The 13,375-nt window shown below is 39.1% G+C and overlaps 1 protein-coding gene across 1 annotated transcript; it reads left to right on the forward strand.

The window, feature by feature from the left end:
- Nucleotides 1-11,218: 11,218 nt before the first annotated feature.
- LOC135471740 (potassium voltage-gated channel protein Shaker-like) lies at nt 11,219-12,952 on the forward strand. Its single transcript, XM_064751065.1, has 2 exons — nt 11,219-11,637; nt 11,680-12,952. Exons 1-2 carry the CDS (start codon nt 11,424-11,426, stop codon nt 12,828-12,830), a joined length of 1,365 nt encoding a protein of 454 aa, XP_064607135.1. The 5' UTR covers nt 11,219-11,423; the 3' UTR covers nt 12,831-12,952.
- Nucleotides 12,953-13,375: the final 423 nt, after the last annotated feature.

Below are 13,375 nucleotides of genomic sequence, written 5' to 3' on the forward strand. Positions count from 1 at the left end.
CATGAATACATGTACATTGAAACTGTCAATAATCGCACTGCTGTTACTAATACGACCTTTATTTGTCACAAAATGGCGGAGACGCGTGATTATTCTGTGACCTTTTTATGAAGTCAGACATCTCATCAATACATACACAAAATGATTTTGGAGGGTTTGACATTACGGTCACAGCTGTCAATTGGAAACTCTTGAGATTAGGTGTTTAGAATTAGCTGGCCCGTGGCTGTTGAAAGCTGAGCGAATTTTTCATTGGTCACTGAAGTAAATACATCAAGTTTACTTCAGTTTACATCTGTTACAAGAATGTTTGCAATTTTGGAATACGCTGTGGTATTATTGATTTATCTTCGGCCTGTAATGTTTATCTGTGTAGCACTGTGAACAGGTTGTGAATAATACAGTTACATGTTACATAAAATATCTGTAGATATGTACATAGACACTATGGGCGTGCTAATAACTGGAGCAGATGATTACGTATTTTATTTAGTAACCACGGTGCATAGGCTATATAAAGACCATCGAGGTCCGGTTTTGCCCAAAGATAGCTGATCTGGCGAGGGATAAGGTAAGAGATATAAATCTGTGCCATTAGAATTGAGTCAGACCTGTCTCTGTGGCCTTCAAGCTAGGAAAAACTATCTAAACTAAGCTGCAATTATTAGCGCTGGTATCAAATACATTCATGTTAGCGAACGATGTGACAAAATCATAATCCATTCAGACTGCCAAATGAAAATATGTTGATAGCCAAGTACAAAACATAGAGCAAGTAGGCCGAGAGTTCCTCTCAATTTGAAACTTCAGAAAAAATGTAGCAACTAAGAAATCAGTAGCCGACTTTGAATTCTAGAGGGGTTAGGATTTGTAATAGTAAATATTTCTTTTGTATAGGACATGTGCATTCAAGGAGGTCACTCAAGTAATATTTAGTGATTAGACACAGTTTACATTTTATGAATTACATAAATGTCAAAACCGAAAGGGTCTTTGTCAAGGTACATAGAAATCTTGATAACTACATCAAAGCAGACCGCATTTGCTTAATATATTAATCTTTATCGTAAGTGGCTTAGCGGGCATAAAGAAGAATGTTTTCCTTAGATTCTTTGTACATACATTTATTACAAATTATAGGTTAATTGGATTTTGGAACAGCACAGCCGTTTGATCAGAGGTTTTATTTTCCGAAAATTGTCTGCGCATGTGCGTGTGCTCCATACCCTGACAAACAAGACCGAAATCTGACATTACGGCTGGTCGAAGGTGCTCCACAGGCAAGGCCAGGAAGAGCTCACCTCGAATCTTCTGCATGTTGACATAGTCTACACATACCCTCTAGAGCTCCAGTGAGACTGCCGATGGTGGCACTATTCTTGTGGCCAGCATTGATTTCCTATCGCATTGATATTCTCTTGATTTATCACGGAGAAATCCATTATGAAAATATTTTTCTCTACCAAGGTTTCTGCGGTTTGTATGAATGATTTGCTGGGGAATAGTCTTTTCTGTAGCTGCATGGAATCATGGAATCCAGTCATTCGACAATAGCATATCTCGTACCGTCGATATTTACCTTTCCTTCAAAGTCCTTTACCTTGTAATTCAAAAAGCTTAACAAGAAAAAGTTAAGCGAAGACGTTCCGTCATCATATAATCAAATCATTTAACGTAATGTTGCTACAGCTTTGTAAAACTAAGCCTAAACGTCTTGAAGAAACTTACACTTGAGATAGTGGTCATATTTGTGTCCAATATTTTTTTTACATTGTCCGTCGAACTTGCACTTTCGCATGGTATTGGCTAATTAAATGTGCTCTTTACTGGATATCTAACATTCTAAGAAAAAACATACTGGTTGACCTGTATGGACTTGAAAGCATGTGCTTGGTCTAATTTAGGTGACCGGATATTCCCAGTGTTTGATTAATTTTCTCCCCCGGGCTTCTTTTGGTGGATCAGCAGCAGCCATTATGAGTAGGGCGCCCTTGCTTCCTCGTACATAGCGTCTACCTCCTACGTCATAGTCGGTGCTGATTGCTCGCTAGGGAACCTGCATACTATTATGATATACCATTGTCGGAGAAAACAGGGGAGATTCATTCTGAAATAAGAGCTAACAAAAGGCATGCAAGGCGACGTGGACGTGGAGCAACAATATAATAGTAGCTGCAACCTTAATTATATCCACCGAGAAATGCAGGGAAGAAGAGAATCACTAACCCTTAAACTTAGCTGTGGAAGAGGATGAAGGCATGGCTACAATAATACTCTCATCTGTTACGAGATTCACCATCTTAATTGCACATATATGAAGCTTCACATTTGGTGCTTCTTCGGGAAATATTACTTGGATTAAAGCTGTGTATGACATAAAGGAATCATGCGCGAAGGCTTGTATGTACTCGTTTGCTTGATGTCTTGGAAGTGCTTACTATTTTACTCCACGATATTTGCCAAGTAGTAAGAGCAAACACATTACATTCGACTTTTATGAACTTGATACCAGATACTTTAGCTTCCGAGAGTTTCCTCTCGGTAAAAGTAGTTTCCCGTGTCTCACGGTCGTATAATTCTCAGGCATTCCCAAGGATTGATCTGACATTGATATATTATGAAGGAAGAGAATTTGCTTGGTAATCCAAAGGGAAAAAACAGATTCAAGGTACTTAAAACGAGACCTTTAAATAAACTGTTGTGACATAATTCTCCAGGCGTGAGACGCATAGCATACCTCTTCGAACTGGAATGGTAAGCTAGGTTAGGTATGATAGTAAGCTCATCATGGACATATTTTCTTGGTGCTGAGGCTGTTACAAGCACAGAGCCATAACGTACAACCTTACCCATGATGTATGTATCTGTATGGGCTCGACTTGCCCTTTAATCCAGGGCGGGTCCGCTCTGTAATTGATTGCAGTTACGGCTTGCTGTACACCATACATAACTTTCGGGGGCCTTTAGTCTAGCCAGTCGCTAGTTTGGTTGATCTTTATTCTGATTGTGGAACTTGCATGATAACTAGCAGCGGAGGAAATCACATTTGTATAGATCGCAACTAGGTAACTTTTTTTTGTAAAACGGCTTCTAACCCGGTAGATGGCGAGACTACAACTGCTTCAGCCATTGAGGTTTTTTTAGCAGTAACATTTTGTAGACTTTATGTCTACGCTCTATGCATCATCTAACTTTCTGCGAAAAAGAATGCTAACTATCATGTCTAATTGGTATGTGATATCCAGTCCAAAGTGTCTGATTGATGAAGTTTGCCTTTGGAAGTGATACAGAAAGGTTTTTTTTCACAAGGTAATCGGTTAATCATGCGTTCTGTTTACTTAATATACTTTTCATATCATATTTTTATATACACACAATATAGGATTCATTCGGCCATATCACGCATACTTAAAACAAAATGCAAGATAGGGGTCTCTTAAATCAGAGGTGAACTCCACCACTCTCTTCGCTTACACTTAAGACACGGAATACGAGATTATCTTAGTTATTTGTAAAACATCAAGCAGTGCGTTTTCAATGCAAAGCTGTGTGGTGATCTAAGAAAACAGCTACAAAAGGATAAAGAATACAGTCATTTCATTTGGTTTACCCACTATATTATGAATTATATGCTCTTTCTTGTATTGTGTTGTACAGTTACATTCCTTGCTTTTTCCACTGGGCTCGAATGGATAATTCAATCCCATTTCGCAATGCACAAGATTATCCTTTGCAGAAATTGCCCAGTAATGCTATGCAACATTTGTGAATTGATAGATCTTTCAGCTTCAGTTTACTTAAGATTTGACTCCTAGATTATCGAGGTCTGCTCTGTGATTTAAATGAGTCAACAATTAATGGACCTTACTTCCTGGTGAAATCTGAAGATCTCTTCATATAGTCAGTATGATACCACCGGCGAGAGGACAAAATCATGTGATGATTATTTGTCTGTAATGGACTCTTTGATGGTAATGGGCAGAACCAAGACACCAGATATCCCTTAGTTTGTAGGAAGACCTACTTCAAAAGATGTCAAAGCAAAGTCATGTTCTTCAAAATCAATATTTATTGATTTCAGTAGACACCCGGTGCATATGCACGTAATTATTGTGTGGGCCATACGTTGATTAACTATGAGCTTGGAACGTGATCTCGATACCACTTCCTGTTGCTTAATCATCTGGATTTTTCTCCCTTTTACCTGTTGATGTCTTTTTCACAACAATTTATATAGATAAATATACATGCAATTAAGTATTTTTCCACGTTGAGAGATTCACACTTTAACGCAGCCAGTCAAAAAACAGAAGTAGATATGATTAATTTTAAGGTGATTGGCACCAGAGCAGTTTTATAGTGTCCTAAGGCATAAACTTGTATTTCCTTACCTCAATTGATAAATGCATGCTATATATACGAGAATACAGATATAAGCCCTTACATTTAAGCCATAGGTTAGAATGGGGGACGGGTACAATTTAAAGTTTCAAATTGGTATCCGATTGTCTACACTTACGTAGGAAAGGAATGTCACATTTCTGTTGGAAATGTTTCTTACATAAACTATAAATCATAAATCGTATAAAATTGACTTGACAGTTCCTTAAACCCTCCAGGATGTATATTATCTCGGAGTCGTTAAATGTTAAGACATGGTTAGGGCCCGTACAACCTAGACTGAGTAGGACGTTCTTTGACGGTCATATCTGACCAAGTACCGATCATACACTCATTTCTGCTTGGCTTTCGATTCATTTTATACGGTAATCTAGTTATGATAGCCTACAGTTCTGGAGGTGTGAATCCGACCCGTTCCTCCTTTTGTGGTGTTCAAAATTGTTGTCCATCTAGGTTACTTCTAACCTGAATGGCCTTCGGCGTGGCAGACGCTGACAGTGAGTTTAGCAAGTTGCCAGTTGTTGGGGGAGTGCATAGCCTTATGTGAGAGTTGTGTGAACATTGATCCCGTCGACAAGGAGGGCCTCGCTACTGATGTTCGGGTGCATAGAAAACCGGCAAAAAGTCAATCGTTCACAAGTCCGGGATGGAAAAAAGAGGACGTAATCGATGTTCAGAGATCTGAACGGCTTTACCTCTGAAATATCAAAGTGCGGACAGCTTTTCGATAATCTATGTGGTCCAATTGATGGAAACTTTAAGTAGCAAATTAATTCAACAACTTCTATTTTCAGATAGTTGTCAATATCGAACATTCCAGATGTGTACTTTAAACATGACTTGAATACGTAATTGTACTAGATCTGGGTACAGCTATGTTGGACCACAAGAGAAAGAGAACAGTGAATTCTAGACATACTTTTGGGACAACAAAAGATTTTTTTTTATGCAACACCTAAATTGTAAAGGATGAATCTGATTCAACCACAAGTTGAAAGAGTTAACACACACTTTTGTCTTTAATCGGGTTAAATAAAACTGACAGAGAAAGCAAAGAATTCGAAAATTCCAACGTAACCTATAATGGCATCCAGTTAATGAAGAGAATAAATCAACCCTGTTTGGTACGTAAAACGTTCTCTGTAGCAACGACATGAACTTCAGTAAAGTACTCTAAGGTCTTTTGGAACCGTTTCGGCTAGTATTTGATTTATCCCTTCTGCCCAACAACAAGCCAATGGAGTACAGGTCTACGAAGATTTTATCACTTTGTGCATGTCAGGGATATGGAATAAATCGGGTCTTTCGCTCACTTATACGATGGCGGTCAGTTTTATGGGTGGAGAAAACGAGAGTGATCGAGGTAAACCACCAATCTTTATAGAGTATTGTCATACTGATTGAAAACAAGCATTCTCCGGCGACGTTCATGTAAGAACACACAAGACAGATCCTTTTACCGCTTTTGGCACCAAGGCGCCGAGAACAATGAGAGCAGGGAATCCCACAATAGTTCATGTCTGAGGAAGGTCCCACGCTTTACGCGACTTCTATAAGTCGTCTCAGTGAAGCAGCAAAAGCAGGCGTGGAAATCCGTCCTGCAACAAGGATGCACATTACACGTACATGAACTCTAAGGGCTCCTTCTGCGTCATATGACTAAAAAAATTGTTTACGTACAACGTTAAATCCTAAGCACTCACTCACTCACATGGTCCCAGGTTAAATGGTATGATTAAACTCATAGCAAAAGACTATTATAAACAAGGTAAGTAATGGATTGGGCAACAAAAGCACAATTCATCCACAGCTTTATTGTATCATATTTTTTTGAGAAATCATACTTTCTGAATGTACAGAATTAAAAATATGTATCCACTTGTTTGTCAGCGGACGTGTGACGTGTGCCAGGTGTTTAAGTGACGTCCTAAGTGTTCAAGTAATGTGTGCCGGGTGTGCCAGTAATGTTTTCCGGGTGTTCAAGTAATCTGTGCCGGGTGTTCAAGTAATGTGTACTGGGTGTTCAAGTAATGTACACCGGATGTTCAAGTGACTTACTGATTTCGTAAACTCAGGTATTCAGTTTAGCAGATTAAATTAGCAGATTGCAAATTACTAGATTTATTTTTTTCAAGCAAAACTTGTTACTAGCAATATTCAGAAAATATTTAGTTAAACCTCTAAATCAGCTGTTTGATGTATCTGTGTTATATTATTTACTTATAGCAGTAGCTTACACAGAACATTATTATTTATTTGATTGGTGTTTTGCATAGTACTCAAGAATATTTCACTCATATGACGGCGGCCAGCATTGTGGTGGGAGGAAACCGGGCAGAGCCTGGGGGAAACCAACGACCATCCACAAGTTGCTGGCAGACTACACAGAACATTGTTGGACATCTTTTTTTGTTTCTAGAAAATATCATATTTCTTGAGTCCCGAAACCAATCAAGATCTTCGGGAAAATATGTTTGAGGGATAAGCAGATATAGACATTTGCAGCATTTCAACTGAGCTAACGTAAGCTAACTTCATGTGTTTCCTGAAACTCGGTTGGAACTACAAAACTGGTTAAAACGGGGATAGGAGGTAAGTAAACGTATTAGGTAAACCTATGTCACGGCACAAGCGTAATGGAGAGCTTCATGTAAGACAACATAGACATTACGAATAGACATGTAGCTCGAAAAAACACATACAGATATATTCGCATCTATGCGGTGTAAATACATTATCACCGTGCTCCATTCGGCTTAGCAAAATTAGGAAGTATGTAGTTTTGCAAGCATATACATATGCATTTTTGTCACATCGGTCGCTTTAGCCTCGACTGGGTGATCATCTAGATTGAACACTTCAACCTCTGGAGGTAAATGCACGGTACGCCTGGATTATAAATTATTATTATAAAGCTTTGCAATTACTGAGATAATGTGCCTTCTAACAAATTCTGACTACAATGACTCTGCTAATAAAAGTGTATTAACAGTTTGGCATAATGATCAACTTGGAGTTCATGTTCACTTGTTATCACTTGTTATGAATACACTCATTAGCATTTCGCTTCATTAAGTTCCAGTTTGCTATATTTACATAATAATACAAATTGTTGGCAAAGAAGAAACCACAGGATGTAATTTTTATGGTTAATATGTAATTCTGTCCATGAAGAGTCTTTCTGCCATCGCTTCCATAAGCAGCTGTCGGTGTTATAATTTATAGCACAAAAATAAATTAGCGCTTTGTGATTTAGGCGGACTTGATTGAAAGTATTAGCGAATCCTTCCATATCGTATGAGGCGTACACTAAGCTGAAGAATCTTAAATGCGTTGTTATAAGACATGGTTTAAGAAGAATGATGAAAGTATTTACAAATAATCAATTGAAATATCAAAAGTGTAAAATGAAATACAAAATGAAAGACGGAGTGTAGAACCAGAGTTGTGTCCAAATGCCAGACGTTACTAGTCAAATGAAATCCCTTGCCTATATTGAGCTCGGTTAGGGTTTTATTGTGACTGTTCATGTAAATGCTAAATAGTGTCAACATCCTCTAGCTTAAGCAGAATTAGTTAAAAACTGCACTGATGTTAACTGCAACATGTTAGACGTCTTTGGTAAAAATCTACTCCAAACGCGTTTGTCATAACATTTGAAATAAGCAATAACATAAAAACAATGTGGTGGACTTGAAGAAGATAGATTGCATTACTTTAACTAAGTTACAATAATTTGCTCCAACTATGGTGTGGCTTTTTAATTTTTTTTTTATAATTGTATTGGTCGTATGAAGATACATCTTTAAACTTACGTAAAGCCTCTTTTATCAATAAAAAGCAAGCGGAATACATTTGAAACCGGTGAGTATAACATTAACTACTGTACTAGTTCTTGAGAAAAAGGTTCACTACAGCCATGTATATCATCAGTTATATTTTAGACGCGTTTTCATTATGACTGGTATAATGACAAGAGCTAATATGTACCATGAACAGTACTATTTGTAGCAACTTACTCAGAAAAACAATAAGGAAGTATAATACAAACCGCCCCCATTGTTCACAGACGCTCATTGTGAGTCAATGTCGACTCCCTTATCCCACAGGGTTGAGGAACAAACGATTTCTTTATTTTATTGTCCTCAAGGTGGACTCACACTGTCTCTGTACACACTTGATAATTCATCCCATGGAAAAGAAAGCATTAAAATGTCATGTAGATTGCAAGCATATATGAACAGAATTAGCGTCATTCTTTGATCTTTGCACGGGACCGATGTAAAACACTCCTCTGAGAGAGAATGTGATTTGCTACGTGGAAAATTACTGGTTCTTCGAACGAATCAGGTCAGCATTATTTGCAAATCAGTGAAGGTATATTGTGTTCGTGTAATTGGGACAAAAATTACTGTAACAGTCATAAGGGACGATTTCAGTTTCTCAGATGTCTGGTGCTATGACTATGAAACAAATGCACATATAGTATTATTCTGCATTAGCTTCATCGTGAGTAATAAATACTACTTATCTGCTTACATATAGTAATGCGGGTGATTTTCAAGTTAACTATTTCCTGTGATACACTGGAGACACCTGTCTAGCGTGGAGGCCAACCTGTTGACTTATAGTTCACTGCGTGTTACTTCGCCACAATAGGGTTGCAATACTGTTAAAGTGGCGTAAACCCACAATGCTAATCATTTAATAATGCTTATAAAGTTGTTTTCAAAATGCTTTAATTCAGTCTTTTTAAGTACTTCTGACATACTGTTAAGTTTTTTGGCGATTTTGTTCACCATTGCTTAGCAGATTTAATATCTCTCAGCTGATCACTGGTTCATTGAATTACGAATCATACAAAAATGTTATAAGATATAGCATTTTAGACCCCCTGCCATTAATTATGTTCTTTCCTTTTTATAGTGAAAAATTAGAGTGTATCCGTCGAACCCTAAATTGATTAATTATTTTATAAAGGTGATGTTACCGGCTAGCTCTGTTTTCTCAGCATGGGCACATTCTCATCATTACTGTACATTGATATTGATGAAACGTCATATTAAAGTTGCTGATTTCATTATAACAGATTCGCATGCGTCTTCTGCTCGTGTGTTTTAGATTTATCCCTATAAATGTGACCTAGTACGACCTCAATTTGCATATGCCAAGTTGAGATGCAATAAAGGCTCGTTTTATACCAGTTTCCAGTCGAAAGGTGATTAATCATACAGGCACAGGACGATAACTCGGCTGTGAGAAATATACTTCGACATAGGGCAAGTCTAAGTAAACGTACCCTTAAGATCGCGGCGAAATGCATTAATGCACCTAGACAGCAGCCTCATTAATCTAAATCGCCGTACACTGTTCCAACAGAACTTGTCGAAATATGGACAACATGCCCCAAAAGGTTTCTTGACAATACAATTATGGGATAAATTTATCTGCAAACGAGTGCTTCTATGTATGCGCTGCTTAATAGGCAACGTGCTCGCCCAGCTGTGTGGCAATACTGGACATCCAGAGATACAGCAACGTGTTAATAATTTACCGAGGCAAATTGCCTGCGCATTGTAATTTGAATTTCTAAATAGCCTCATTTAAAGAATATCCCTGCTCTTCCAATTATTCCGCAGGACCATAAATCTTTTCGGTTTTGGTGATTAATGTCGTATACGAAATTCAGTTTCTCTTTAGCCACTGTAATACATATATATATTTATTCGACAGCAGTGCAGTTTCGATGTAATCGTCTAAATTAGCAGGACGGCATGTGAAAGAGGTGGTCCTTGTAATGCAAGTTTGTAATCGCTGTCACATGGGACACAACGGCGAACTGCGCTAGGTGTCCATATTGTAGACATCTCCCAACGCACTTAACGCATGTACAAACTCGCTTAATCCACAGTGTATATTCAGGTAAAAACTCTGCGTGGTCTATAGAAAGGCAGAGGCAGACAACTTCTTGAGCTCAATTGTTTAGGTATAGAAAGTATTGCTTGTTCGGCCCTCGGCACAGGATCGCTAGCCTCTTAAATAGAACCAACGGAGCAGTCTCCGATAATCCATTTACCTTTCAATTAGGAGAAGGAAATAAGCAACACAACCAACATGCCTTGTTTGCAGAGACAACATCATTCATCTTCAGCCCTTCAGTCTGCGCTAGCTGCCTCTGTTCGTCGTGTGCGCACAATGGTCGCTCGAGCTCTGTAATTGTTTCACATATCACATCAGTATGGCATAGGCAGCGAAGTGTGTATACATGTATTACGTTAATCTGACCTGTGAGATCCAAATGTTAGTCTGGAATTGCTCCACCTTGCTCCATTCACAACGTAATGAGATAATAACAAGTCGCTTTCAATTTATCCTTTTTCAGGTTAGAGAAATGACAACAAGCTGTGTCTCCGGCGGGACAATCTTCAACCGAGCCTTACATAACTCCGGTGGAATACTACATTCGATAGAAAGTACGGACGAAAATTGCTCTCCATCGTCTACAGAAGCTACTCTTGAATGAAGGACTGCTGGTGTAGCGCCGGACAAGAACATATAGTGAATAGAAACTTGTGAGCCTTCTCCACATGAGTTATTCATGTTTGGCCAACACCAACAACGGCAAAATTGTCTCGCCTACTCAATCTCTAGACTGTAATGACTTTAATAGGAGACAAAAGGTCCAATTAGTTCCCTGCTTAAGTACATATTTTCAGGTTAAGCAGAAAAGCATTGTTCACCAGTCGTTTCCGTAGAATGGTCCTTGCAGGTTGGGATGAGTGCCTAATAATACTCAGTTTTCCCACTATGAAAATAGACGGAGGACTGACTGCGCTACGGGATCCAGTGAAAATAATTTGTTCGGCAAAGCTGATCGATAAACGAGATTTATCCGAGCGCCAATGATTCAACGCCTCTGCAAAGCTCTTTCGCTCATTCGCGTCTTTGTCAACCCTACTTCCTATAAGTTCTTGGGGTTCTGGATGCACGTCGGGTGCTCAGTTGGCTAACGCTGGGGGGATATGGCGGTAGTGCTGCTAAACCAAGCCCCATACCGCAGAACCTATGCAAGCACAGACCGCCTCAACGATACTCCGAACGATGGAAGTGAATTGTGGATCTTTCAGACCCCAGATTTGGCTAGAATTAATAGCAACCACGTACTGCACAGGAGTGTAGATAGAAAAAACCGCCAGAGTCCGGATTTCACGGAAATTCCACCTTGTCAGTTTGTGGATCAGAGACTGCTTCGCATGAAAGGATGTCCCCAACGATTACGCAATAAACCGCATGTGTGTACTTTGGACAAATGTGAGCGTGTTACTATTAATGTGAGTGGACTGTATTACGAGACTTGGGCTTCGGTGCTAAACAAACATCCCACGACTCTGTTGGGAAACCCACAAAAGCGGATGAAGTTCTATGACAGGAGACGCAACGAGTTTTTCTTTGACCGGCACAGGCCTACCTTTGATTCCATATTTAATTACTATCAGTATGGGGGAAAGTTACGCCGCCCGGAACCAGTGCCTGACGACATATTCCTGTCCGAGTTGGATTTTTTTGAAGTTGAAAACGATGTTATAGAAAGGTATAAAAAGGACGAAGGATACATTGCGGAGAAAATAGTGCTTCCGGAGAATCGAATACAGAGGCTTATATGGATGGTGGTGGAGTACCCAGAAAGCTCGACCACAGCCTATATCCTAGCCTGCCTCTCCGTGCTGATAACCCTAATATCTATCGTTCTCTTCTGTGTGGAAACCTTACCCGAGTATTCAAAGACCCATTGTAAGGCAGGTGAAGCACCTAATTTTCTCGATGCATTCTTTGTGATAGAAAGCATTTGCACGGCATGGTTTACTATTGAGCTACTTGTGCGTCTGGTAGCGTGTCCGAGCAAACCACAATTTTTCAAGGATTTCAAGAACTTGATAGATGTGATGGCCATAGCTCCATACTATGTTACGTTGATAAATGTGTTATGGAGTATGAGCTGTGAGGGTGCAAAGTCGAGTGCCTCGCTAGCGTTCTTGCGAGTGGTTAGACTAATACGAGTATTCAAATTAACGAAACATTCATCCGGATTGCAGGTTTTAATTCTAACATTCCAAGCCAGTATGCAAGGTTTGGGTCTGTTTTTTGTCGCCGTTGTGGTGTGTGTATTGCTGTTCTCCAGCGCTATCTACTATGCAGAACAACATTTGAGTGGCTCAGAGATCAAAAGCATTCCAGATGGATTTTGGTGGGCCATTATCACAATGGCTACTGTAGGGTACGGCGATTGTGTTCCTGTGGGGCCCTGGGGTAAATTAATCGGGTCTATGTGTGCTTTAGCAGGGGTTTTGACCCTGGCCATACCCGTTCCTATTATAACTGAAAATTTCAATAAGTTTTATGCTCACAGAACTGGGAGAGGAAAAATTTGACCAATGGTTTTTGTGATACATATTATAATAGACTTATGCCCATCACTTTCGATCTTATATATACATCTCAAGATGTCTTCCGTTTGGGCAAAGAACACCTTGGCATGAGCTTAATGCCAGCAAACCTCTAAGCGACATGTCATGCTAATAGGATGTAATGGAAAAGAATTTCAGCAAAGTCATTTTATACCTCACTTGCCCTTTGAAATAATGGAACACTAATATGTCAAAGCTTGCAATAATATTGAATGTGATATGTAATTACGGAATGAGAAGGAAAAATTAAGGAGAAGGAAGGAGATCTAATATCCTCACATGATATATGCTGAATAGAGAATTTTGCCTCAAATATTTGGCTGCTTAAGTTTTTAATGCACAAACCAGGTTAAAATATCTCTTGATTGTTATCATTAACACCATTGCACTCATCGTTTTATAGTTAAACCAACACCTAAACTAGCCACTCAATACGTTTAAGTTTCCTGGTTCGTTCAAGAGAAATGTTCCAAGGGACCCAGAGGAGTAGGAGAGAAGCTGTTAAATAT

Source organism: Liolophura sinensis, chromosome 7 (genome assembly GCF_032854445.1).
Source record: "Liolophura sinensis isolate JHLJ2023 chromosome 7, CUHK_Ljap_v2, whole genome shotgun sequence".
Lineage (NCBI taxonomy): Eukaryota > Metazoa > Mollusca > Polyplacophora > Chitonida > Chitonidae > Liolophura > Liolophura sinensis.

Bases quoted from the DNA above. Each gene is read 5' to 3' on its own strand.
- LOC135471740 (XM_064751065.1), top strand. From the start codon at position 11,424: ATGGCGGTAGTGCTGCTAAACCAAGCCCCATACCGCAGAACCTATGCA. The intron at 11,638-11,679 runs ATCAGAGACTGC...CCCAACGATTAC, and splicing joins TCCACCTTGTCAGTTTGTGG to GCAATAAACCGCATGTGTGT.